The following is a 27,975-nucleotide window of genomic DNA, read 5'->3' on the forward strand; positions in this document are numbered from 1 at the left end:
ATGTGACGAAAAGAAATTCAGTCTGCTTATTGAATTTCTTTCAGAGGTAGTCAAAACTTTAGTGCTTGTTTGGCTTTTGAGTGTGGTGTGTAATTTGTTTTTACTCAGGCTAGCTTTTAAGACGCAATCGTCTAAAACCTAATTCTGATGTCGGTGTCCCCCTATAAGCAATGGCACAATGTTACCTCTGTTGACAGCCCTGAGCCAGTGCTAGAAATTCGACATTAATACTGTGGGGACATCTCTCCATAGGACAACCACAAAGGAAGATAATGGCGGAACAGAGTAAATCTCCGACCGGGATTAGAACTCCCAATTTTCCGGCTGCGAGTCGATCGCTGTAAGTACAACTGACTCACTGCGCGTGATCCAGGTGGACCTGAACTTCATGCGCAAGATCCCCCCGGGGGCGGAGGCCTCCAACGTGCTGGTGGGCGAGGTGGACTTCCTGGAGAGGCCACTCATCGCCTTCGTGCGCCTCTCCCCGGCTGTGCTGCTGACGGGGATAACTGAGGTTCCCATCCCAACCCGGTACGGCAGGAAGCAGAATCTGCAGCATACACGACTGGCGTAGGTTTCTGCGGTTGTGCTGTACAGTGCGAAAAGCAATGTGTGTTTCCAGATTGTATCGGTTGTTGTTGGGCACAATGTCCTACGTTTTTCTCCCTGTTGGGAGCTGTTCAGATACTAAATAACATGAATAATATAAAAATGTAAAGAATATTATGTTATCACACTTAACTTGGACTTCCTGGTGCGTGACAATCTCCGAAGCGTGGAGACGCAGTTGACAAGTCGGCACACTGTACATTTTTATGGCTTTGGGAGTGATTTTTCAGTTTGTTTCCAATATTTAATGCTGGCATCACCAAAAAACCCCGGTCTATATGTGGGACGGTACATTCACCCATGTTATTTGGAGGACACACTGTACACACCCACCCTGTGTAATCTTTGTGAGACAAGCTCACCCCATCCCGTGCCGAGGCTGTACGTTAAGAATAGAACGGCTATGATGATAACTGCTCTCTCCCTGCACTTGAGTTGGCTTGGAGATTCGAGGAACCGTTTTTTTTTACAGTGGCTGTAGTCACGTGAATCACATGCTTTCAATCACAACACTACCTTTTCATAGCAGGCCCAGACCGCTCTATTTGGGTTTCTCAGCCCTGTGGAAAGCTGTACTGTTGTCGAATCATGTTTAGAGAAATAATGGCCTTTGGTGCTTAAAACCTACGTTTTATTCAAGAGAATACATTTGTGATATAACCACAAATGTTAACATCTATATGGGGGAACAGCACACTTCAAATATTATGTAAATTTATGGAGCTGTAGAATCAACTTGTTTTGCAGTTGCCTGGTACATTTGTGCATTGCAGGATAGTGAAAAATTGCAACAGTTTGGGGATGCCTTCAACCAGCAGTTATTTGTTCATGGCTGATGATGATCTTGATTTACTATTTAATGCGGAAAGAGCTCCACCCCATGTTTTGTATGAATTTAGACTATTTATTTTCCTGTAATTCAACAAAATAAAATCCCTCACCACTATCACCATTAATTATTCCTTACAATCCTACAGGTTTCTGTTCTTTCTGCTGGGGCCACCAGGCAAGGCCCAGCAGTACCACGAGATCGGCCGGTCCATTGCAACTCTAATGGCCGATGAGGTCAGCCTCAACTTTCATCAACAGTACCATCGTCATCTTTAGGGGGTTTACAGGCATTGCAGTGGTAACAAGTTTTCTTGCCATGAAATTGCAGGAGTAATAATGAGATAATGTTTTAATTCTTGACTTAAAGCTTTCGTGACTGCAGGAATTCATATTCTTTGGGTCTTTCGGTAAAGTCACGTAGATAGGTTCAAAGAAAATAACAAAAAACGCCGACGTTTCGATCGCAACACAAGCGGTCGTCATCAGGCAAAGGAGTTAGCCTCTGAAGGCAAAATGTTTATAAAGGTTTGGGGATGGGCGTGGCCCAAGTGTATCGGCGGCAACCAGGGTCATGGGCAGTGCACCGCTGCCAATGCAGCAACAATGACAATGCCGCGCTACTGCCAATGCAGCAGCTATGTCAGTGTGAGAGATTAGCATGCAAATGTAAGATCGCAGAGTTGCCGCCACGTCAGCGCACGAGGTGGCTGTGTTAGTGTGAGAATTTTTTTTACCTGTTAATGTTAATAACGTCTTTCCAATGATTGCACAGTTTGTACCCATTTTCTCGGTTGTCTATATATATGGATGGCTTCATGAACGAATCTTTGTTGATAGCCAGTGGATTTGCAAAGTACCTTCGTCTTGGAGAAATCAATTTCGTGTGAGCCCACCGCATTAAAACAGTGATCAGCCACGGCCGAGGTTTTGGTCCTCCCGTGTTTTGGTCCTCCCGTGTTTTGGATCTGCCTTATGTTCACGAACACGGTCACAGACATGTTGCTTAGTTGTCCCCAATGTAACCATCACCTTGTATGGCAAGGTGATGGTTTTGATTGGATCCTCAGATGGTTCTTTCCCAACCGTTGGGGTGATAGCTTTACGTATTGTGTAGTCTGAATATCCATTCATCTTGAGAGCTTGGTGTACGTGTTCCACTTCACTGGTTAGGTGATTATGGTTGGAAATACATTGAGCTCTATGGTATAGAGTTTTTATGAGGGAATTATTTTAGGATGGATGGTGGTGGGAGTCATGTTTTAGGTAGGCATTGTCATCGTTGCTGCATTGGCAGTGGTGCACTGCCCATGACCCTGGTTGCCGCCGATACACTTGAGTCACACCCATTCCCAAACCTTTATAAACATTTTGCCCTCGGAGACTAACTCCTTTGCCTGATGACGACCGCTTGTGTTGCAATCGAAACGTCGTTTTTTTTGTTATTTTCTTTGAACCTATTTACTTGACTTTACCCAAAGGCCAAAAGAATATGATAATGGTAGTTTTTTTATATATAGTGCCCAATACCTTCGGGTGTCTCAGAGTGCTTTATATCACATCTCATCTAAAACGTTTGAAAAGGGGACCCCCAGTGGCAGTTGTCCCTTGGCGTTCAGTGATACATCACGTGGCCTGCCAATGGGCATTAGCTTGCTAGTAAGAGACGATTGCTTCGTGTATTTCCAATGTAGTAGTTTGCAGATCATTTTGTCAATTTGACCACCGCGCCACTGTGAAGCAGAGAGTGCATGTTTCGTGTGATTAATACACCCAAAGTATTCGCCAATAAGCTGTCAACATGTTCTGATTAAACACTTGCTTTCTTTCTATCTATCATCACGATTCCCATTTGCCATCTGATTGATATTGTGCACTATTGTATCTATGTTTTACAACCGTAGTGAATTATTATGGTTGTAAGTCTCTATAGAGTGGCTCAAAAGTTAGTTTACTGAGAAAAAATGTCGATGCATGACCTTGCCATTCGGAACTTGACCACGTACAGTTGTTTTGGATTATTTTGTTCACGTTTTTGTTGTTGGTGTAACCAGGTCTGCATCGAAATGAGCATTTATTGCCCATGGGGTTTACCTCTGCAAAAAATAAAACAACACATTCCTGCGGAGGGAGCTGGTAGGAACGTTGGGTTGCTCAGGGTCAACGGCGGCACCACGTGGTGTATTACGCAAATATTCCCGACTGTGAGGGCGGGCACAAGCCGGCGTGAGTAGGTTAAACATTGAGTTTTATAAGGGCACCACGGGGTGACCAGCCCCTCCCCACCCAGCCCCTCCCCACCCTCCCCTCTCCACCCAGCCCCACTCCCCACTCCCCACCCAGCCCCTCCCCACCCAGCCCCTCCCCACCCTCCCCTCCCCACCCAGCCCCTCCTTCCCCACCCAGCCCCTCCCCTCTCCACCCAGCCCCACCCCTCCCATTTTTGGATGCACGACGGACGGACGGACACAATAATCCCCTGTGGGCTTGTGTCACCAGGAGGTTCCTACCAGTAAAAGTCCCAAAATAATACTGTGCCTATCTCAAGAAGCTCACTCTTGGGCCACCCTGTGTGTGCACACTTCTGGATTTCTCCGCAATGGCGTACTTTAAAATATTTATAATAGCAATTATCTTTTTATCCAAGGCACCCTCAGCTGTATCTAAATATATTTTTAGATCTCTCCTGCTTTCGTTGCAGATCAATATCTGTTTAATTCCATTTGCCATTTGGCCTCAGGACGTTCCCAGCGGGGAAAAACAAATCGTAAACAATGTAAAACACTCAGGGCTCTATTTGAGTAGATCAGCAGCCTACTTGCTGCACTATCATCTGCTAGACACTTTCCTGTCTAAGCAGGTTGTAAATACTAGATACATGATGGTGATATCTGAGTAATCCACCAACTCTGCTCTTAAAGTGCTTGATTACATGCCTGTGAACGCCATGCCATTATATATTTGCTTTGTTGGAATTCACGCAATGATCGTGATCGCATCTTCCCATGACCTCATCAGTCAGGGTCAGGTCAGTGGTTGGGGGAGGGAAGCTTTTGAAAAGGATCAGTCTTTGATGGTTGATTACCGCAAGCTTTTAAAGAATGTAACGTAATCCTGCATTGGTTAATTCCAATGTGACATAGTTTTTATTGTCTTCATGATTACTTTTTTTTTTATTATTAAAACTAATTCATTTCACCTGAGAAATAATGGCGCAATACCAATTCCATCTAATTCCTGCTGCTGTCCTCAGATTAACAGCTGACGCAATAATTTCCCAAGTTTACATGTTTCTTGAATTATTTCCCATTTTTTTTTGAAGGCCAAGGTAATCCTAGAGGGGAATCCACCAATACACGCCAAGAAATGCAATATAATTACAGAATTAAAACAGAGTGACCGTACGTGCTAGCGATGCCAGCTGAACGGTAATCCGATTACCGTGGCCGATCGCTCGTAATGCATTACATCGCTTCACTTGCACTGCACGCACGTGCGCTTTGCTGCTTGGCCTTGCCAGATTTTCCACGACGTCGCCTACAAAGCGAAAGACCGCAATGACCTCCTGGCGGGGATCGACGAGTTCCTGGACCAGGTGACGGTGCTGCCTCCCGGAGAGTGGGATCCCTCCATCCGCATCGAGCCCCCTAAGAGCGTTCCCTCCCAGGTAAATGCCCCCCCCCCCCCCCCACCATACTCACACCACACCACAGTTGGTATGGCCCCATACGGCAGTCAAGCTGGAGAAGGAACTTTACCCAGATATTTCAGATCTCCACCGCTTGAGGTAATATTCTTATTTTATTACTTGTCTGTGCACCTGATTTTTGGTGCGTTGCTGTTTCTTCCCCTCCTCCGGTACTGTTTCCTATAGTTTCTGCTCTCATCCCCTCTGTTTTTATTTTTTTATTAAATCAAATTTATATTTTAAAAAAATTGCGGCGCCAGCTGTTGCCGATGGAGTTTTTTTTCCGAGTCCTTTAGAGAAAAGCTGCTGCTCACTTGTTAAATAATTTTCCTGCCTGGAGCTGGTTATTTTTTAATGTCCATGAGCAAATGGGTTTGTTGAATCCTTGTGGAGTCCTGGACTGGCTCTTAGTGAGTTCATCCTGCCCTTCATATTTGATGAACACAGCGTAGTTCTGTTGGGACAATGGAGGCAGGTCACCAGAGATGCTCTCAGTGGCAAACTGTGAAGTGGCATCTGCCTTAGGCGTTAACGCCAATGTCTTATAGTGACCCTAGAGATGTATAAACACTCAACGTCGATGTTTATCCTCGTTGTGAGAATTGGTTAATAAACCAACATCACTATTTGGATAAAAGCACTTTTTAGCTGATTTTATTTGTAAAACCAGATTAGGCAGCATAAAATCGTCACTATTTGGTTGTTTATTGTCCAAGTATCTGTATCGACTACCTTTCAATCAGTAATGCAATGAACATCACGTCGCGGTCTGCTTTTCGCTTGCAAGTTTCAGATTTACTGCAATACACCCGTCCTTGGACGGGCAAAAGGCGAGTTTTAATTATTTCTGTAGCCAGATTGCCGTAGTGTGACAACAGCATTTGCATGGATTGTATATTTGTATCTCTTTCCAGTGAAAAATTGCATGACATTGTTAACCCCTGGCTCTCGGTGGTGCCACAGGAGAAGCGGAAAATGCCGAATGTGCCAAACGGCGGAGCGCCTGGGGCCGAGCCAGAGCATGAGGGTCATGGCATGGGACCAGAGCTGCAGCGAACTGGCAGGTCTCTTCCTCCTTCTTCTCGTCTTAGTGCTCGCTCACCACATAGAGATCACACCTAGATTACCGTCATCACCTCTATCCCTGTCATCCTGCTCCCTCACAACACAGATATTTCAGCTAGATTTTGGTCCGGACCTCCCGCACCCTCGTCATCCACTCTCCCAAGTGCGCGCTGCGCAGATATCTCCCCTAGATTCAGGTCATTACCTCTGTTGTCGGGGACACTCTCCTCTGTGCTCACGACAGACATCAACCTCGGGGAAGATCTGTGGCACTACCCTGGTGGTTCCTCAAATTGGTAATTTAAGTAGACACATAAGCTTGCATTAAAGTGGGCACGGACATGCACACAGATGGACAGGTAAATATGAATTATTTTTACACTAATGTACAAGCCATGTAGGTTCTCTAGTTTCACATTGGTTTTACTTCATCTGGAAAGCTATTGGTAAAGTGCTCAACTCATAATCGGCAGGTCAGAAATTCAAATTGGGTTTCAGGTAGGAAGTCAACAATAGGCATCTGTGGACAGGACTGGTCCCTGTCCTAGGAATTTCAAATTTCCACCACCTGCTCAAGGCTCCTAAAATAGATCGGTGCCACCCAATGCTCGTTTGAGCCTGCAATAATAGTTCCCATTGAGTTCGCAGCTCAAACGCTCTTTGGGATCGCTTGTGTTTCTGACACCTCCTCACCTCCTTCCTTGCTTGCCAGGTTGTTTGGAGGGCTCGTCGTTGACATCAAGCGGAAGCTGCCCTGGTACTGGAGCGATTACCGCGATGCCCTCAGCCTGCAGTGTGTGGCCTCCTTCCTCTTCCTGTACTGCGCCTGCATGTCTCCCGTCATCACCTTCGGCGGACTCCTCGGGGAGGCCACCGAGAATAGAATAGTTAGTGCGAACGAGAGATGCGCGACTCACGATGACACACACGCACATACACGCATGCACGCTCACTCACTAATACACGAATGATAGATGTACGACCAAAAACAATAACAACCCCCATTCACCACTAAGTGGCGGTGATGTCACCACGGTGCTTGTGCCAAGCGAGGTGCATTTTGAGGCCACGTGAAGTGTTGAAGACTCGCTGGCAGGTGGTTATGGAACAGACTCGGATGCCATGGGTTGACTGACTGAGAGGACTGGCAGATCTGCCACCACTCACAATAACAAATGCATGCTCGCTCGTACACAATCGAGAGACGTGCAATTCACGATGACAAACACATGCACGTACACATGCGTGCACTTCTCTTGAAAGTTTACGGAAAGAAATACGTAGACGTTTAAACATGCCTGTGTTTATTCTTTTAAACTTTTAAGCAACAGGGGTACATTCACGGTCGTAAACTCATTTTGAAACAAGAATGTCGCCACATGTGGAATGTCAGACCTGCAGGAATATGTGCCAGAGCTATAAGTGTAGTGAAACGTGCCTGACGTCATCCTGTGACCGCACGTATTGCTTTCAGCCACCACTTTAAATTTCACAACAGTGGCGAACACTTTGTGCAGATGTATGTAATGCATCCTTGTATGTGAGTGCGTACACCGATGTGTGTGTGTGTGCGTGCGTGCGTGAACGTGTGTTCGTGTGAGCTTGTATGTGTCTTGGAACGTGGTGACGCACTGTTACCACGCTACCTCGATCATTAAGACGACACCAAATATCGCGTGCAATCGTAGCCTTATTGCATGCAGGTCTTGAGTTCGATTCCCAACTCGGGAGCCGTTCTGTGCGGAGTTTTTTATGTTCTCCCAATGTCTACATGGGTTTCCTCTGGGTTCTCCGATTTCTTCCCATAGCTAAAAAAAACCTCACAATTTACCTGGTATTAGCGAAATATCTCAATGCATAAAAAATACCTGCAAGTTACTTAATTGGTATTACACGAGTCCTGAGACTTGGTGGGGATTTCCAGTGTGGACAAGAATACAAATAATCAAAAATAGGTGCCCCAATAGCCTATAAGGCTTCATGGTAAATCTTGGTCTATGTGTGCTCATGTATGCTTGTTATATGTGTGGGGAGCGGGAGTGTAGCGGTTAGCGCATTGTGCTGAGAACCAGGCGACCAGAGTTCGATTTCCGCTCGTGGCCAATGCCAGTGACGATTGTCTGAACCGTTCTTGTGCCTCCCCTATGTGAACTCAGCCTCAATTAAGTACCTGATGCGGTGTGTAAAATCATTGCCACTGTAGAGACAAAGGCTATCATCATGCGTGATGCTTGCCACTCACCCCCTCGTGTCGTGCCAGCCTTCATAGGTGCTCGCTAACAGCAATTGCCCCAACAGCCTTTCAAGGCTCTATGGGGGATCTTTCTGTAAACCTGCATGTATGCGTATTCAATTATTGTGGTGAGTGGTGGCATAATGGTTAGCACACTGTATGTATGTACGCATCTTGAACTTCTTTCGCACCGTACGTAGCGCACTGCGAACCCAGCGGCCTGGTTCGATTCACGGCCACGGCTAACATCGGTGGCAAGTGTTTTCTGAAGTGGTTCTGAGCCTTCCCTGGGTCTAGCGGTGCAGTGCGAAATCATCAGCAACGGGGGAGACAAAGGAGGCAGACCGTAGTCCTGGCCATACCACCCGCTTGCATGCCATGCTGGCCTTCATAGGTGCTTCCTTTTACAACGCTTGCCGCAACAGGTCTACGTTGTCTGAAGGGGGGGAATGTTTGTTCACGTTTGGTTCCCTGTCTTGTTCTTGTCCTGCGCTGTGCGCGTGGCAGAGTGCAATCGAGTCGCTGTTTGGCGCCTCAATGACGGGTATTGCGTTCTCGCTGTTCGCGGGGCAGCCCCTGACCATCCTGGGCAGCACGGGACCCGTGCTCGTTTTTGAGAAGATTCTCTACAAGTTCTGCAAGTGAGTGGTGGGAGGGGGAGGAGGAGAGGACTTTTGGAACGAGTGGACATTGCCGGCCGGGGTCGCCGTGATGCATGCCTTGTTATCCCAGCGCTATGGAGTGCAGGCAGGGGTGTTGGTGGATCATAGGGGGTTTGTGAATAGATGACAAAAAAGTAGTTGGTAGATGGCAGCAGAGCAAGTAGGTTGATAACTTGTCTGTTGAAAGTACTTTTCTCATATGAATGGGGTTTCTTCTGGCACTCTGGTTTCCTATAACATGCAAATTAATTCTACGAATTGACTAAGAATATCTGAGCATGGCACTCCTGAAAAAGTAGAATAATTGGCCTGTTGGCAAGCTTCGATTATGTTTTCTGTTAATTAAGGTAAATTTTGTCTCGGTATGCTGATTACTAGTGTTGTCTTGGCGGGTTGGGTTTCATTCTGCTCATGAAGTTCAGATGTCTTGTGCTATTATAGAAAATCATAACAGCTTTCGCTGGCAGGAGAGTCCACAGGGGAAGGTCATCGTGCCAATAGAGGCTCTTGTGAAATGTACACTTTCCACTGAAATGTTTTACAACCTACAATGGAATTTGTCTTTATAATATCCCTAAACAATTGTTTCTCGAGAGAGTGCACACTGTTGTTTGAAGGAGCTGAAGGTGGCGGTAGTACAGAGGGGTGAGGTAATTATATTTTTCAACTGGTACATAGCAGGACCGCAAGAGGTGGCAACAGCTTTGGGGAAACCTTGATCCGGCAGTAGAGTGTTCATTATTGATGATGAAGGTTAAGTTGGAAGGTTTTAGGGTGGGGGATAACAAAATCTACAATGCAGTAAAGATGATGAAATTCAGGCATAGAGAGATGGTTTTAGATAGAGGAGAAAAGGAATCTGTTCATCAAAGGCCGCTTGTGTTGTGGCCAAAACGTCGTGAGAATTTTTATTGTGTTATTTTATTTTATCAATTTATTATTTTATTCTCATTCTACGTGACTTTACCGAAAGAACCAAGAATATGAATCCCTGCAGTCACGAAAGCTCTAAATCAAAACAATAATAACTAAACAAAAACTCCGACATAAATTATCATGAATTACAAACAATGCTAAAACATATATCTCATACGCATCTATTTTAAAACAAAAGAGTTGGTGCTAACACATATGTAGATTTTGTTAAGTCCGTTTGTAGCTGTAGGACTTGTAGATATTCATATTGGGCAGATCTCACCATAGCTCGATCTTTGCATGTAACATTCAGTACCTTGATAAAAAAAATTCTAAAATGTTACTCTCAGCTGCATTTTTAAATCAGCATGGGGTGCACGTGTAAATGATTCAAAGAAAATGAACACGTGTCCCCTGATTGCACATACTTGATGTGCATTGTCACTTGAGCACAGTTTGTGACAATAAAACAAGGAGATGGTTCACGGCCTACAAACACCCTTGGCTAGCTTCAAAGCCTCATCGCAGCCGTTGATGTCTGCAGCAAGTTTATGCCCAGGTGCACTCCTGAAATATCATACTCTTTGGTTCTTTCAATAAAGTCACGTAGGCATAAAATAACATAAATCACGACGTTTCGGGTGCAACACAAGCGTCCGTCATCAGGTGGGAAAGCGCGGTCTGCTGCTTTAAAAACTGCTTTAAAACAGTCTGCATCAGCAGCAGACCATGCTTTTACAGTCTGCCTCAGCAGCAGGCCATGCTTTCACAGTCTGCATCAGCAGCAGTCCATGCTTTCCCACCTGATGACGGACGCTTGTGTTGCGCCCGAAACGTCGTGATTTATTTTATTTTATACCTACGTGACTTTACCGAAAGAACCAAAGAGTATGGATTCCTGCAGTCACAAAAGCTTCAAATCAATTCCTGAAATATCGTTCATCAGTTTGTAATTCTTTGAACACAAGCCATTAATCCAAATTACACGTTGCAAGATTTCAGTGGATTGTGGTCATCCAGCAGGGCTAGAAATGGGCCAGCAGATGGCACTACAGAAAGAACCATACTGACCTATCTGCGGATATTTTATTGCTGGCTTGAACAAAAGCCCATAAGTAAATGAACCCACTAAAATGTCCATTTACCCTGATATTGTGCACATTCTTGGAAGAAGAAACTTTTATTATATCATTTTACTGTGTAATGTCTTAGCGTAATTTCTATGTCTACCCCGGATAGCCTCGTTGAGTCTCAAGGCTCATCATTCAGGATGGTCATGCTGATGCTCCCGTCCCATCCTTTGCAGGGACTACGGGCTGTCATACCTGTCGCTGCGTGCGTCCATCGGCCTATGGACGGCGTTCCTCTGCCTGTTGCTGGTGGCCACGGACGCCAGCTCGCTCGTGTGCTACATCACACGTTTCACCGAGGAGGCCTTTGCCTCGCTCATCTGCATCATCTTCATCTACGAGGCGCTGGAGAAGCTCGTGCACCTGGGTGAGACGTACGAAGTCAACTCTCACGGGGACTTGGAGCAGCTCACGCACTACTCGTAAGGCCCCCATCCCATCTCCCACCCCAACCCCCATCCCTTCCTGCTGCCTCCTATTGTTGAGAGTAAAAATTCACCACAAGCGGATGAAGGCATATTCAGTACCCTGCCACACACCTCTATGCCCTATTATGGGGCCCGTCAGCATAATCCAATCAAGACCAAGTCCGCCCCCCCGCTTTCCAACATGCCTGGCTTTAACACGCCGTCGCAATAAAAATACACTGGCCCATTGCAAGTGACCAGTTAGCCCAGTGACTGGTGTGTACGCTGCTGAGCAGCCCTGAGTAGAGTTGAAAGATCAATTGACTTGGCTACGTGACAATTTCCTTAAGGATGCTTTTTGCGTCGAGTGTCCCCCGGTTTTAAAACTGAACGTGCAAAGCCTGTGATGCAGCGCTGTGGAGGTGGGGCTGGTGGATGACACAGAGAAAAAGCATGTGCGCTAGGCACCCACCCTCAGGGCTATGGCCAGTCGACGGAAAAAAAAGTAAGGTATATCCAAATATCTGTGTGGTTTTTCGGGGCACTTTGGTTTTCTCCCACATGCAAAATACTATTTTACCACTGGCTCAGACATCCCAATAGAGCACTCGTCTATCAAGAGACTCTTCGCACCAAGTGTGACCTTCTTGGATACGTTTTCCACCGTGTATTGACTCTGATATTTTCTGCAAAGGGTAGACCCAAGTAGCCTTTATAAAAGCTTAGCGGTGAAAATTGCTTTCTGTGTAATCTATTAATATTCACCCATGTCATTGTTGTGTTGATCCAGGTGTTCTTGCGTGGAGCCCCAAGATCCCAGCAATAAGACGCTGCTGTTGTGGCAGAATCTGAATGTTACGCCCGACTCAATACCCTGGGCAAACCTGACTGTCAGCGTGAGTCTTGTGACCTTTCTGTGTGTATATTTGTCATTCTAAATTGGGGAGTCGTTTCGGGGTAACATCATGCCATAGATAGTTGTTGATCTTGCATGCAACACACAGCACCCTCTGCTGGCAAACCTTAAAATTTCAGATATCGCTGAGCCAACATTGGCATAATTCATTCAAAAATTAAGGTTTCACTTGTAGCCTCCACAGCTGGTTGGGACAAGTGCAGTTAGCGAGAACCAATTGAAGTTGGGACAGGGGGGTATTGTTTGCCAGTGTCATGTCCAGCTGATTTTTTACCCCATACTGATGTTAACTTATTTCATCAGGTATCCAACTGGGGTGGAAGTGATCAACAAAAAACCTTGACCAGCAGGGGTGTAGCAATTTATCCATGAGAGTAATTATTAAGCTCACAATACATTATTAATTGACTCATTGGGGTGGTGAAATTAATTCTGATTCACTTACTCTCTATGAGATTGTTTATTATTAGAAACAAGCCCAATGGGAAGGAAAAAAAGCAGAATCACATCATGAATGAAATTTTTATTCCAAACCATGACAATTCATTGAACTATACATGGAATTAAATGGTACATGGTCTGCTGGCCAGGTGTAGATATAAATAACCCATGGTGTTGCGTGTTACATTTCCAATTATTGGGGAGGCGCATGGTGTCACTGGGGAGTTACTGGTGCAGCAGGAGGGTGTTGCAATGAAAACACCCGTGCCTCACAAGAAGAACTTCCAGGGTTTGATTCCCGACTCGGGTGCCTGTCGGTGTGGAGTTTGTAATCCCTCTGTTCTGCAAGAGTTTCTTCCGGGTTCTCCAGTTTCCTCCCGTAGCAAAAAAGCAAAAAAGATGTGAAAACATGAATTTTAATTAGTATTGGCCAAACATCCAATTGCTGAAAAATGTCATTCAAACTGCTCAATGGATTACAACAGCAACATCGCCCCCTGCTGTAAAAAAAGACTTGACAGGACCCTCTCGACAAAAAAGAGTTTACCGAATAGAACCAAAGAGTAGAGAGTCTGAAGACTTAATCCTTCCTGGGTAAAAAAAAAAGTGCAATAATAATATTGATTAAATGAAATAATGGGACTCGTATGCTCTGCGTGTGAGAGCAGACTTGTCAGCAGCTGCACGGGGACTTTGTGGGCTCGGCGTGCGGACACCACGGACCCTTCGTGCCTGACGTGCTCTTCTGGTCCGTCATCCTCTTCTTCTGCACCGTTTTCCTCTCCGCCTTCTTCAAGCAGTTCAAGACCATGCGCTATTTCCCTACCAAGGTCCGTCCCAATTTATAGAAATTGCACAGAATGGCGGCCAAAAATAAATGTAAATAAATCGCCCTTGTCTCACCCCCTGAATTACAAAGTTACGCGGTTGGAACTTGTTTGTGTGCTGTTCCGTTGTGCGTTTGTGCGTCTGTACACTCTTTGTGAATGTGCTGCGAGTTGATTTTTTGTTTAGTATTTGCATCTGTTTTTATGCACGTGATGCTTCATGTACGTGAGCATGTATGCTGTGTGTCTTGCGTGTGGGTGTATGTTGTTTGTGTTTTTGTGCGTGTTGTTTTTGTGTGTGTACATTTTTTGAGTGTGCGGTGCGAGTGTTATTTGTGTGCTCTCACTAACAGATGTTTGTGTTACCCTATTATGTTAATCTCTCGTGCTTGGGTTACGCTGTGATCTAATTTGGTTTCGTTGCCATTAGCAGATACCACAGATCCCCATTTAGCCTAACATTTAGCCCATCGGGCTAAATGTTAGGCTAAATGAAGATCTTTAGCTGTGTTTGTACGCTTGTGCGTACATATGTGAAACAAACACATTCGTGACCTTGGCACTAATTAGTGGCAACTCTCAACCCTGCCGTCTTGAGTGCAGCATGTGTGGTATCTGCCATTTCCACAATCTGTTGAGATAAAAACACATTTATAACTGGTGCTTCCTTATTCTATTCTGAAGCATTTTTCGCCACAAAAATAATTATTCAACATTGCGAACACTCTGTTTAGACTTAAATTTCATCTGTATAACATCTTACAGGGAAATGACTGAGTGGATCTCTGTGCCCCTGTGTGCCAGGTCCGATCAACGGTCAGTGACTTTGCCGTGTTCCTCACCATCCTGTCCATGGTGCTGGTTGACTACGCTCTGGGGATCCCGTCCCCAAAACTCAAGGTCCCCAGTGAATTTAAGGTACTGCGATCGACAAGTGAACCACACGTCATCGTTTTTGGATTGTGTTTGTTGCTTACAGGTCTCGATATGCCTTCCTCAATTCTTACCATGAACCAGAAATGTTGGTTGCAGCTTCTGCATATTTATAATTATGTACATTTTTACAAATTCATATTAGTTTTTGTTTCTCTTTATATCCATGCACGAATCCGGTCCAGCACATTAACAAACCATATTTTGTTCAAGTTACCATTTACAAGAGTTACTTCAGTCACCAAAATGACAAAAGAAAAACGAAATAAAATACACCAATGAAGCAAATAGAAATCGGTACAAAAGCAACTGTGTTCACACGAGAAAGGAAAACTATTGCACAAACACAATTCAATGTCAATAAGAGAGCAAAGCACTTGAGCAGTGGGTAAGCCAAGAAACATTTCACGCACCGAGATGAAAACAGGCGAGTCACGCTAACAGGTTGACAGACAAATGTGGGTATAATAATGCAAGATTCTTTAGAAGGGCACTGACCATTGGGGTACTGGTAAAAGAACCTATGGGAGGCAATGTCTCACCCGTGCAATCCTCATGAACAGCCAACACGCGATGACCGCGGCTGGTTCGTGAACCCCATTGGAACCAACCCCTGGTGGACCTTCCCGGCAGCGCTGGTGCCTGCCCTGCTCTGCACCATCCTCATCTTCATGGATCAGCAGATCACGGCCGTCATCATCAACCGCAAGGAGCACAAGCTCAAGGTGTGCATTCCACCAGCGTACACCGCACCGCTGATAGGCTGGCAAATCACGTGCTGGTTCAACAAGTACCACTTTGTGGAAAGTCAACAGTGTAAGCATCCTTTGGAGGAATTGCCTCCCAGACACAGAAATGTGAGATTTTCTTTGCACACGAAACATTGCCTATGGAGATGAGCACCACCTGACGCTCATTTGAGCAAGTGTACATTTTGACTTTTTTGAGATAAGGGTGAGCTTTTCTTTCCAGAGATGACCTCGAAAAATAATGTATATGCTTCATGCAGACAACTTTCTACACATGCCTCATTCATTTGGAACTTTACTTCAGCATTGACAAGGCCATTAAAGTAACTGGTAATGATCAGCTCTCTGCATTTCATGCCAATGTCTACTCATTGTGCCTGTGTTTTGTTCCAAAAAACAAACCCATACGAATCCACGAGAAACTTCACACACACACACACAATTATACATTCAACAACCTCATGAACACACCGGCGCTTTCACAACTCCACACTTGCTCACTCATATGTACGCACACCCACACACGCCCACATACGCCCACACGTGCATTTGCACACTCGGAACCCTCACTGTCAAACACGTACATCTACACGCTCGCCTACTCGCACACACAATGCCGCGCTTCTACCCTCACACTCACGCACGCCTAAATTTGCACCCAAACGCGCGCACCCCCACGCGTGCGCACACGCAGAAGGGCTGCGGCTACCACCTGGACCTGTTGTGCGTGGCGCTGATGCTGGGCGTGTGCTCCATCATGGGGCTGCCTTGGTTCGTGGCGGCCACGGTGCTCTCCATCTCGCACGTCAACAGCCTCAAGCTCGAGTCGGAGTGCTCCGCGCCCGGCGAGCAGCCCAAATTCCTGGGCATCCGCGAGCAGCGCTTCACGGGGCTCATGATCTTCCTGCTCATGGGCTGCTCTGTCTTCATGACCACAGTGCTCAAGGTAAGAAAGGTGGCCTTCACTGAATTAGTGACACACGCACCCAATGGCTCCCTTTTGCGAGTGATGTCACAGGGTCTTAACTATCCTTGTTGCAGAGGTCATTGACCTTTGGTAAATTCTCTATAATGTCGAGGTGTTGTCAAATCTGCATCGTCTGTGCACCTTTCTCTTAACAGTTCATCCCCATGCCTGTGCTCTACGGTGTGTTCCTGTACATGGGCGCCTCCTCCCTGCGTGGGATCCAGGTGGGAGATGACGAACCCTGAACATCGTGAATCAGTGCGAACGAATAACTTTGGAGTTATCGTTGCTTTCACAACTGACCATAAACACGCATCAGTAGCACTGAAATGTGAATAGAGTACATTGTGGAAAATCTTTTGGCAATGGCCTTCCTTCAGAGAAAAAAAAGTTATTCTACTGCAGCATGCGCTTTAACATTCTTTAAAAAAAAACTTGTCTCTCCTCGCTCACCATTCTGATTGTGAGCCCGAAGTATGCCACATCGCATTTTACCCAGTTCAGTGCATTTGCCTATGACCACAGCTGTTTGACCGGCTGAAGCTGTTCGGAATGCCGGCCAAACACCAGCCCGACTTCATCTACCTGCGCCACGTGCCGCTGCGCAAGGTGCACCTGTTCACCGTCATCCAGGTCTCCTGCCTCGTGCTGCTCTGGGTCATCAAGGCATCGCCCGCCGCCATCGTCTTCCCCATCATGGTACCGCAGCACTGTTTAGGTCCGCCGCTCGCCCAGCTTCGTTAGTACGTGGGTGCGATGCCACCGACGGCCTGCGGGCAGGAAGGAGCCCGCAGCGTGGATTTGACAGGCTTGCGAGCACCGGTGGTACGCGACCCTCTCGGGCCTCAGAGAGTTTAGGAGATTCTCAATGTGGCCTGCACTTAAAAAGGGTTGGACGGCCATGGCTTTATGAGAATTATCTGGGAAGGTCTGACCCCTCATGTGGGGCAAGTTGGTTTTCAGTGTCACGATTGATTGCACCGCACTCTTAAGAAAAACATTTTGGATGCCGATCTTTTTTTTACGGTGCATTCATTGAAATATCTGGCTGGGTGCCTCAGGGTGTCTCAGAGCGCTCACCCCTGAGAGCCTTGAATTCAAACCAGGTTTCCACCACTCATGAATAAAACCAGGCTCAGCGTTGCAGCAAACCGATGCCCGCTAACATTTAATATGCACTAAACATCTATTTATTTTGTTTAATTTAATTTGTTATAGCAAATCGTCTTAGAGCTCAAATGTATCAGATGAATGACCCTTTCAGAAAAAAAAATATATGACTGTTAAGCATTTCTGCATAGATAAATGGGATATTTGGACCTTGTTTTGTTTGTCCCAGCCACAGACACTCACTATATATAATGTCATTATTATTGTTATAGTGGCGGGCGATGGTGTTGTAACATCATCTCCCTGTGCGCTTGCACGTTGCCGTGGGGTGTGTGCCACTCTGTGTGCAGGTGCTTGCGCTGGTGTTCATCCGGAAACTGATGGACCTGTGCTTCACCAACCACGAGCTGAGCTGGCTGGACGACCTCATGCCCGAGAGCAAGAAGAAGACCCTCGAAGATGACGACGATGACAAGGACGAGGTGGGCAGTTTTGGGGAGGCACCCGCGTGCCCGCACGATGCGAGGTCGAGATGTTTCGCGCCGCTCGCCGCTGTTGCTCTCTCAGGAGCCGCTTCCTCGACTTTTTTATTTCGAGGATACGGTTTCCACACTTGGCCGACCGCTGTCATCCACACTGGCACACAGCTGCCCTCGTTGCAGACGGAGCTCATTTTCCAGCTATTTTTGTCCTCGCACAGGAACTCCCTGTCCAAATCTGTCTTTCCATCATAACTTGATTCAAGAAGCTTGTCCACCTCTTTCACAGTTACCATGAATATATCCCTCTGTTCTTGGCCACTTTGCATTATAGGTCTGGAGTCACTGCGTGACAAATTTTTTTCCATCACAATTGCTAAGCACAGGTCCAATGGCTACCAACAAGCCAACACTGTTAAATGTGTAATTGATAAGTTAATGCGTTTCTTGAATTGAGCACGGATCTAGAAACAATGGGAAGGAATTCTAAAGTTGAACAGTGCAAGGGAAGAGGCAAAAAAAATAATTATTGTGACCTGCAAGTGTGGTGGTTGAACACAGTATGGATGAGACGACAGTCCTCAACATGGGTGGAAGAATCAATGAGTGACTGTCATGGCAACAGTAACTATGCTCGTAGCATTGTAACTGTAATCAAGAGGCGACTGATCTGTGATTAACAAAAAAAGTTTTGAGTGTGTGTGTGTATATATTGTGAGGAGTGTAGCTGGCAACCAGAATTCGATTCCCGTTCATGGCCAACACCACTGACGATTTTCTGAATCGGTCCTGGGCCTCCCCTGTGTCCACTCAGCCTCAAATGAGTACCTGGTTCGGTGTGTAAGCATAGCCACCAGGAAGACAAAGGCGGCCGGGCATAGTGTTGGCCACCCACCCCCTCGTGTGCTGTTCCAGCCTTCATAGGTTCTTGCTAACAGCACTTGTCCATACAGTCTGTTGCAGCCTACATGGGGGATCTTTGTCTTTATATATATTGCGTATGGTTGTGCCCTTGCAGGACCCCGACGGAATCATTGAAGTGTCTGACGTGGGCACCGTCCAGCTGCCCCTGAAAGGGGGGGACGTTCTCAACATCCCCATCAAAAGCATCAAGTACAGGTGAGTGCAGCCAATGCAGGTTCCGCTCCGTGTGCCCCTGTTCACACAACCAACACAACATGCCTGCGTTGAACCAAACAGCAGTATGTGTTACAGTAATAAATCGCAGTTATAATAATGTATTTGAACGCTGGATGTGACCCGGCCCTCTCCGCCCTGACTCCCACATTGCTCCCCCACCCCACCGTGAGTGTAGTCACGAGGACCCATCCATCATCAACATCTCACAGGAAATGGACAAGACGTCCATGTGGAGGGCGGTGACTGGGAGCACTGAGAAGGCGGAGAGCTCTGCAACCAAGAGGTATTGCCACATACATCACTATAGTAGTGTATGTAATTCCCCCTCTTGAGGCAGTGTTATTGACATGTTTTGAGTGTTAGTTATTTGTGCTCGTGCACCGCTGCCAACACAGTATCACAAAAAAGATGTGTTCGCTGTGGGGGCAGTAGAGCGTGTAGTGGTTGCCGTTACTAAGGCCTCCTTCAATGTGGATGTTTCACAGTGGTAACTTTACGAACAAGATTTGTTTTTCTTCAAAAGTATTTTATTTTCAAATCAACTCAGGTACACACAGAGGAGATATGTACTTTATTAACAAGATTTAGTGACGAAAGTATTTGTCAACGAAGAGTTTTCAATTGTATTCAGCGATGACTGAGAGTGGACAAATCAAACATGATGTCGACCATGACTACCCATCAAAGACCAAAAAGTGTGACTGAATATGACGAGACAAATTTTGCGAATCTGAATGAAGGTGCAGACTCAGATAATTTAACAAATTTCATAGAGCCTGCAGCACATTGAGGATGACCGAAAATGGTAATTGGCTCTCTCTACTCTCTATGTATGCAATAACATTCACCTGGGGGGGGGGAGGCAGGGAGTGTACACCCCTCACACCAACATTCATAAACTGTGAGCCGACCTCATTTTCAACTCTGCTTTCTTCAACTAAACTAACAGAATTACCAAATCAAGTCCACAGACTAACATTTAACAACATTTCCACAGCTTACTCTTTGGTTCTATTCGGTAAAGTCACGTAGGTAAAAAATAAAACAACAAAAATCACGACATTTCGGCCACAACACAAGTGGCCTTCATCAGGTGAAGGGACCGGACTGTCCAGAGGAATTTCTTAACATGATAAGATTGTTTTTAACATTATGAGACCTCCTTTGCCAGAAACAAGATATAGGAATAGGTTTTACCCTTTTAACTGGCACTTTTGGCGTCTTTTGGTCCAACACCAATGGAGACTAGGCTCTAAGAAAAGCTGTCTCGGGTGTGGACCAATCAAATTCAAGGACAGTGCATATTATCAGAGTTGTCTTTTTTGTTTGCATTTTGACTGCTTGTGTTGTGGTCATTGCAATCATGATGCCTTGAATAAAGGTGTCAGTTTATGTGCCAGTTAAAAGGGTAAAACCTATTCCTATATGATAAGATTGATCATGTTAAGAAATGTCAGCTAAGATTTATTTGCGATAAGACTTATCATGTTAAGAAATGTCAGCTAAGATTTATTTGCGAGCAAGATGCAAATAACCTATGGCTCGCGAGCCATAGGTTGCCGACCCCTGCTCTAGCAGGATCTCGACCTGACACGTGACCACCCCTAGCCCCCACTTGGGGGCCCTGTGTAAACTTTACCGGTCACGTGTCCTCTGGGGTCAACCAGAGTGCCATGGCCCTTAGTAACCCCATTTCCATGGCCGGCACTCCCACACCCTATCCTGTAGGGGTCCGCACTGCACGCCGAGCGTGGTGCCACCCAGCGCTGTCAGTAAGCGCTCACCGAGCCCCTCCAGGGCCGGTACTGCACCCACATCCACGTGGTGCCCGCGATGTCGCTACATCGCACGCCGTGCCTCTCCAGGGCCGGCATTACACAGTGGCATCACGCGATGTCACTACACATATGTATCCATCTTAGAGGTTTTTGGGTTAGAGCACGTAAATATATAAATGTGCCATTAAAACCCGCCACCACCCGACACCGCCAACTAGTAATGGTTGTCACGTAAACAGAACGTGGCCAATTCGTCACTAGTACAGCACACCGGTGTGTTGGAGAGCCAAGCCACAACATTTACAATCTGAGTACGAGGTTTCGTCAGTAATTACAACTCGCTTCATTAAACGACAGCCAGATTTGTGGAGAAGTCTTACCGTTTCGTTCCTTACATAGAGGCGTAGATGTGTTGACCACCCTTCTGCGGTCTCGCACATTGGGGGCTGGGGGGATTACTGAGGCAACGTACATTATGCGTGTGCATTATGCGAGCCCTTTGAACTTGTCCTTCCTGTCTATTGTTTGTATTAAAATAGCCCTACCAACGGTAATCCCTATTGAAGTACGTTGCCCTTTGTAGGCATGCATTCCAATAATGTATTATTTGTTTATTTGCTTGCACGCAGCACTAAGGCGGTAGCTATCCGAACGGTTAAAGTTATTTTGAGTTCTTTCAATTTCGATAGATTCTCTAACTAGTCTTGTCCAGCAGCAGCTAGTTTTGCACTAAACTTCAAAATTATAAAAAGTCAATTGAGTGTCCTTGTTGGCACGCGTGTTCTTCTACTTCTGACAGTTGTATTTGGGATAATTTAATATTTCTCTGATGTTCTTTTAGTCTCGTGCTGATCATTCGTCCTGTTTGCCCAACAACATTTACCACACGTGTAGTACACGCCTTCTGTTGATAGCTTCGGTAATACATCTTTTGTGCCAGATATTAATTTCTGCATTTTATGTACCGTGCCAATCTGACTCGGATGTTTTGTTTGTCCAAACATCTGGCTAGTTTATTAGTTACTCCTGCAATGTATGGTATTTTGATCGTTTTAATTACTTGAGCAGTTTCAATGCTCTTGTTATTTGATTTGGTTTTGGTATTCAATCCCCTGTTGATTTATGCATCATTGTAACCGTTCATTTGCAGCGCTTCTTTAACATGGGTTAAACCAATCCATATGTACTAAATGCGTGACGGATCTTGTAAGCCAAGCAGAATGGAGTCTGGTTTGTGCTTGAATGGGTTAGCACCACTGTGTGTTATAGGCATTGTGGGTAGTAGAGGGGGCAATGCAGCAAAATTAATTGTTCTGTACTCCCCCCACTTTGACCAACTCGCAATAACCATCATGACAAATATGGTCAAATATTCCTCACGGCCTATAAGGCATGCGGAGGAGTGCCATGGTGGCGAGATGTTGTCTCCCTCGCCTGGTATGCAGGAGGTTGTGGGTTCAGTCACGACCCTGACGCCTGCTGTATATTTGGAGCTTGCGGTGTCTCTCCCCGTGGTCCCGTAAGGTTTTTTTTCTCTGGATCCTCCAGTTTTTTCTCTCCACATTTAGAAAAGTGTGTTTAGATTAGTTGGCTGTTATAAATGTCCACACGTGATAAGACACTTGGTTGAGCTATCATTTGTGGCCAGGTCGTTTCTGGACAATAGCTAATAGCTCAGTGGGCTTTACCTGGTAAATAAAATAGTTTAGTTTTAGTTTTCGTCTAACAGTGGGCTGACAATGGCTGTACATGTGCAATTATTACATGCATTTGTTTGCATTATCCAATATTGTCATAGTGTACATGTTAAAGAGCACGGTTATAAACATTTGTTGTTCGAGATTTTCTTTCTGACGAGCGTATCCCATCCCTATATTATCAGCCCATCTACCCCATGCCCCATTTAGAATTGCGGCCTGCATAGGTAAGTTGGTGTTGCGCACTCAGTAAATGACTTGAAAACTTTGCATCAATAATGCCTTGCAAGCATGTGAGCCACAGTGCATTTGTGAGGTGACCTCCCTAGTGAATGCTTGAATGACAGTAAACTACCTTTGCATGATCGTCTCGCCTGGGTTCCTTTCGTTTGACGGTAGCGACATTCTGTCGCCAGACTTTGTACACGATGTGCACCTCCTGTCCATTACACTGTGCAGGCAATCGTTATCTGGGGGGGGGGGGGGGGAAGTTAGTGATGAACGAGATGAGAAGCTCTGTGAGTCGTGAATTCTTATCAGTCTGCCGCACCCTTTGTGCTCCGATTTTGACAATCACATGAGTGATCAGATGGTGCACTGGGAATAAAAAGCAATACTGAGCGTCAAAGTCATCCACAGTGCATGAACAATGTAATCTCCCTATTTATGTATAATTTGCTTTGAACTTGTGGTGCATTAGTGTGCTTTGCAACAAATGTAAACCGCAAATGCATTCATTTCAATATTGCTTGAATGTTGCTCTCTTAACAAATTATGCATGGAAATGTCCGTGTGTGTGTTATTGATGACGATTGCCTGTGCGCGGACCTTGTTGCTGTAACTATCTCACCTTTGCTCCCTTGTAGCCAAGAGCGTTTTAGACTGGATGGCCACAAGGACAAGAGGTTCGGCGTTCAAACCGAGACATCGGTGTGAATAGGTGACCAGCTCAGCACGTGGATCCGGGACGCGAGACTTGAGGCTCGCAAGCGATGCCTGGAAGGGTCCACATCGTCATCCAATTCAGCCAAACTGTTGGATTCTCTCTTATCTGGCACTTTTTACACATTGCAGTTCAGCAGCCATGTTTGAGAATCTATTGAGTCGTTGAGTATAATTCACCTGTTCCTCGGAAGGTAGTATTCACTGTTATTCAGTGTCAAAAAATTGTTAAATCTCCCAAAAAATGGTGGCGATATAGCCATTTTTCTGCCACATTTTGGCATGTACTGCCTTTTCCTGTCAACATGTGAATGATACTTTACTATTTTTTGTTCATGACAATTTGATCACGCTAAAATGTAATAATTCACTTGCACCAATTTAAATATGCATTGCCTCACACAAAGTGAGGTGTATACACTCTTGTCCACTGCAAGTTTTAAAAATGACAGTTTTGTCAAGCCATAAAAATTAATGTTTTTAGATTCCTTGAACCAAGTTACAGACCTTTGTAAACAAAAAAAGTCACCGAAATACATTTCAAATACTTTATTTTCACTAGCAAAGTTTGAAGCTACTGCACCATTATCTTTTCGACGTAGTTCAGTAATAATATCTATCTTGTTCAAATAAAGATGAGAAGAACAGATTTTTTTTGTGCGGTTGGACTGTCATAACACGAGGTCACCTTTTGAGCTTGAAATTGGATGAAAGACAGGGTGTTGGGAACGTTTGTAGATGATTATGATGTTGATAATATATTTTTTTCACCATGCAGAAGCTCACATTGCTCAGCCGGTTTCATATGTTTGCAATTTAACAATGTTTATCTTACAAGGTGGTTAAATTGGCATCTGCAAGTGGAAATGCTGTGTTAGGACATCTGACTTATTCTATGAAATTATCGATTAAAAAGGCGCCATTTTCCCTAATCATCACCGATTATAAATATTTTCCTTTCAGGGCAAAGTCAATAAATGTGAGGTTTTTTTTTATTTGTGCTTTTGCACCACTGCCAATGCAGTACCACTTTAAAATATGGTTCATTCATTCAACTAGGGTTGCTCATTTGGAAATAAACTGAGTCCTGCCTGATTTTGCTCATATTACACTCAAATGTGCAAAAGAGCATACTTCAAACTGGTGATTGAGACATCACACACTCTTGGTTTGCCTGCTATTATTTATGGGGACGTTCCACAGTGTCCCATATACCTGATTGACTGCCATGGCATCACAAGCCTTCCTGGTTGAACAGTGCAGTAGTCTGGAACCCGTTATCATGAAATGTAGGTTTCAAGGCCACTAAAGAGTATGTGTTCTGTTAGTTTACGCTTACAGTGTTAGTGTTTTAGACGTGATCGTATGGATTTACATTTCCGAGTGTGATAAAGCAGAGCCCATTTGTTACGTTCATACAATTACACGAGGTCAAACAATATGTTGATGTACAGTGCATGGAGAAAATGTCTTAAGGCATAAGAGAAAGCTTTCGCTTAGAACACTGAGACTGATTACTTGATAGGCAGTGGCACAGAGTAAACTGATATTTGTAAAATACACTGAAGCCTCATCTTGATGTGGTAGCTGAAAAATCTTGTTGTCGGCAGGTGCAATGTAAGATTGTGAAAGTACCAATTTCCTTTGACAAACGTAAGATTTTTGTGGTTTAAAATTTCTGCGGGAATCAATTGCGTTGTTTTATTTCACCAGTTGAGTGAGTAATTCTGAAGGTGTAATATTCTTGTTTAAAATTAGACTGATACCAGCAATCATTGGCGTCCTCTTGATAAATTATGTCACAGGGTATTTTAATATTCCATTTGCAATCGACAGTAAATCTTGACGATGCCTTTCCATGTCAGGAGGTGGAAATGGAACTTGCCATTGCAAAAAAAAGACTGGCATGTATACACACCGCAAGGCATTCCTGCTACCAAAGCTGTCAGTGTGTTCCACCTCATTTTAAGAGTTTTTCCCACAATCCTATTTCTCAAGGTTATTGGTGCTCTCGCATATTTCCATTGTTACCATGTTATATCCGAAGTTTTGAAGGTCACGCATTGCAATCACTTGTCTGCTTGTAACGAAATTATCACAGCGTGAATCAATAGACTGCTTAATCTCGCATTACACATTATTTACTGAGAATGTATGTTTGACGCTGTTGTATACGTGTGTTTCAGAAAAAACAAGTATTTTCCTACCTATTTAAGTGTAAGTGTCTTGTAGTCAAGGCCCTGCAGTGAACGGCACAACTCTTTCTCAAGTGCGTTTGATGGTACTCCAAAAGTTGAGGTGAACATTGAACGAAGAAATGTTGTTTTTAACTTTGAATTTTATTATGTTTTATTTATTCAACGTTTTATTTTGCTGGATGAATTTTGTTTGCACAGCATTATTGTAAGCTATTCGATGAATCAAAATGAGAGCAGTGTTCTGTAAGTGTGGACATGTTGGCTAGTTTGTTTGGTTACCTGCAGTAATAATCAGAAGCCAAGCGCTTGGACATCGCTATTGGCTTATGCTTTCTCCTGTAAGTAAAAACCCATGTGCCTAGCAGAGGAGGAAAACCAGAATTCTCTTTTTCCACTTTGAAGGCCTTTGGCCAACTGCATAAAATGACCCTTTGATTCACACTGATATCCATTGAAAGCTATGGGGAAATGTCGCTTTAAAATAGATATTACGCAACTGACCAATAATACCCAAAAGTACTGTATTGGTCAATGTAATAATTTTACCAAGACAAGAAAGAAAGATCCAGTACCAAATATATATTTCCAAATTTAGTGTTGGGAACCAATGATGTTAAGTGATGAAGGGCATGGTTTTTTCTCTAACCCATTTGCTTATTCAGACTAAATCCGCCTCACGACTGCCATTTACACTGCCGTACAATAGCAATATATACAATGGGCAGGCATTTTTTGGCAGTGGCACCTTTTTTGGGCATTGTTATCAATGCCGGAGGTGTCTTTGGCCTGTGCTTGCACACCATTGCCAGCTCAATCCATTAATTTAATGCTTCGTCAAATCCTAGAAAGCCAGCTCCATTATATGTGCACAAGTTTATCCATACGTTACAGCCGTAACATAAACGATTGGTTAATACAATTGGAGAAAATGCTGCATTTGTATGGCAGCAACGAGAACGGCAAATGGGTAAGTTTGTTATTACGAGTAGCTCATCTTTTAGGTTCTTAATTCGTTTCACGCAGTAGTGGACGGTGTTTTTTTTCTTTGCACATGCGGTACGTGCAGTGTAAGCCTCACATTTCATCCTGGTTTCATTGCATGGCCCCGTGTCTGCTTGTGATGTGCAATTTTCTGTCCCGTTGCATTTTGCTCGTGTGGCTAACTTGTTCTACTGCAGGTGGAAGCCTGTCGTCGTTGCGTCTGGTCGTTGGTTATTGCCCAAATGAGTGCTCCAGTTGCTAATGTGGTTCTATTGTAACTCCTGCAGAGTCCATTTATAGGAGTTGGGTGATGGAATTAGAATTGTTATAGCTGAATGTTTGATATTTTTATAACGTCGTTACTGCTGAAATGTTAAAAGTAAATATGCGACAATTATAGAAACGATAAACTGTTGTAATTGACATTCATTTTGTGAAAAAGTATTACTATATATGAAGTGAAGCAAGTGAGTAATCAGCAATGGTTGTTAACGTGTGTGAATCTCATCCCCACAGAAAATAGACGTCTCGGCATTTATTGTGGTAATCTGTAAAAAAAATATATAGGGCTTCAGTGCTTGAGCCTGGCAGGTCCTCTCAATCCATTGCTGCCCACCGAGGACTGGTGCCACAGTCAAGTGAAGGGGGCATCTACCTTGTTGTGTGTTTCTGTGATGAGAACTCTGCTGCCTTCAATGCCGATGTAGTTTCAGCCGTGTTTACGTTTTGTAATACCAGCCCTAGGAAATCTGTTTCCACTTATAAAAGCAATAAACCGTTCGGGGGAATCGCACCAGAGATTATTTATTCATTGTGTGAAGGACCGTTTTGCGCAGTGACAAATGGTCAGTGGTTATTGGGAAATTGTGCATTACTTGCATTTTAATGATTACCATACCATGTCATATCGGTGTTAAGACGCAGTCCACACAGTTATTATTCACTGTACCGTAGCGACGCGTTCAAATGTTTAAAATCGTGCCTAAAATCAGTGGCACAACTAGCTAAACATTATTGAGGGGCCAAATTGTACAAAGTCACTCATTTCAGTTGACAATAGTGATTGCATATACATTAACTTTTCTACGATTTATTTAATGCATCTAAAGTACAATGCACAGTACAATACATCAATAAATGTAATGCCGTGAATCAGTCACCGCAATGTTTTATCAGTGAAAAATAAATAAAAATAAATGGTACGTATCTATGCTACAAAGGCGATCTAGAAATTTTGGGTGGGGGTGAGGGGGAATTGCCCCTATTTAACCTCCCCCCCC

At 44.7% G+C, this 27,975-nt stretch overlaps 1 protein-coding gene across 5 annotated transcripts in view; it reads left to right on the forward strand.

Annotated features, from left to right (window-relative positions):
* The window catches only part of LOC116946148 (sodium-driven chloride bicarbonate exchanger-like), a 76,319-nt gene extending 48,831 nt beyond the window's left edge, over positions 1 to 27,488 (forward strand). For 3 of the 5 annotated variants that reach the window (XM_076070632.1, XM_032961052.2, XM_076070633.1), the window contains 18 exons: positions 374 to 531; positions 1,587 to 1,674; positions 4,958 to 5,104; positions 6,089 to 6,189; positions 6,903 to 7,077; positions 8,931 to 9,064; positions 11,307 to 11,552; positions 12,328 to 12,433; positions 13,563 to 13,724; positions 14,526 to 14,639; positions 15,218 to 15,379; positions 16,098 to 16,349; positions 16,526 to 16,594; positions 16,896 to 17,069; positions 17,831 to 17,962; positions 18,978 to 19,078; positions 19,275 to 19,382; positions 23,441 to 27,488. In XM_076070632.1, coding sequence (XP_075926747.1) covers positions 374 to 531; positions 1,587 to 1,674; positions 4,958 to 5,104; positions 6,089 to 6,189; positions 6,903 to 7,077; positions 8,931 to 9,064; positions 11,307 to 11,552; positions 12,328 to 12,433; positions 13,563 to 13,724; positions 14,526 to 14,639; positions 15,218 to 15,379; positions 16,098 to 16,349; positions 16,526 to 16,594; positions 16,896 to 17,069; positions 17,831 to 17,962; positions 18,978 to 19,078; positions 19,275 to 19,382; positions 23,441 to 23,510 — 2,499 coding nt within the window. In that variant the 3' untranslated portion in view covers positions 23,511 to 27,488. Of the gene's footprint in view, positions 1 to 373; positions 532 to 1,586; positions 1,675 to 4,957; positions 5,105 to 6,088; positions 6,190 to 6,902; positions 7,078 to 8,930; positions 9,065 to 11,306; positions 11,553 to 12,327; positions 12,434 to 13,562; positions 13,725 to 14,525; positions 14,640 to 15,217; positions 15,380 to 16,097; positions 16,350 to 16,525; positions 16,595 to 16,895; positions 17,070 to 17,830; positions 17,963 to 18,977; positions 19,079 to 19,274; positions 19,383 to 22,322; positions 22,397 to 22,759; positions 22,802 to 23,440 lie in introns of those variants that run through there. The other 2 variants (XM_076070637.1, XM_076070635.1) reach the window with 2 other exon arrangements.
* The last annotated feature ends 487 nt before the right edge of the window (positions 27,489 to 27,975 follow it).

The sequence above is a fragment of the Petromyzon marinus genome, chromosome 2, assembly GCF_048934315.1.
Source record: "Petromyzon marinus isolate PM22_M1 ecotype Great Lakes invasive population chromosome 2, UKy_Petmar_22M1.pri1.0, whole genome shotgun sequence".
NCBI classification, from domain to species: domain Eukaryota; kingdom Metazoa; phylum Chordata; class Hyperoartia; order Petromyzontiformes; family Petromyzontidae; genus Petromyzon; species Petromyzon marinus.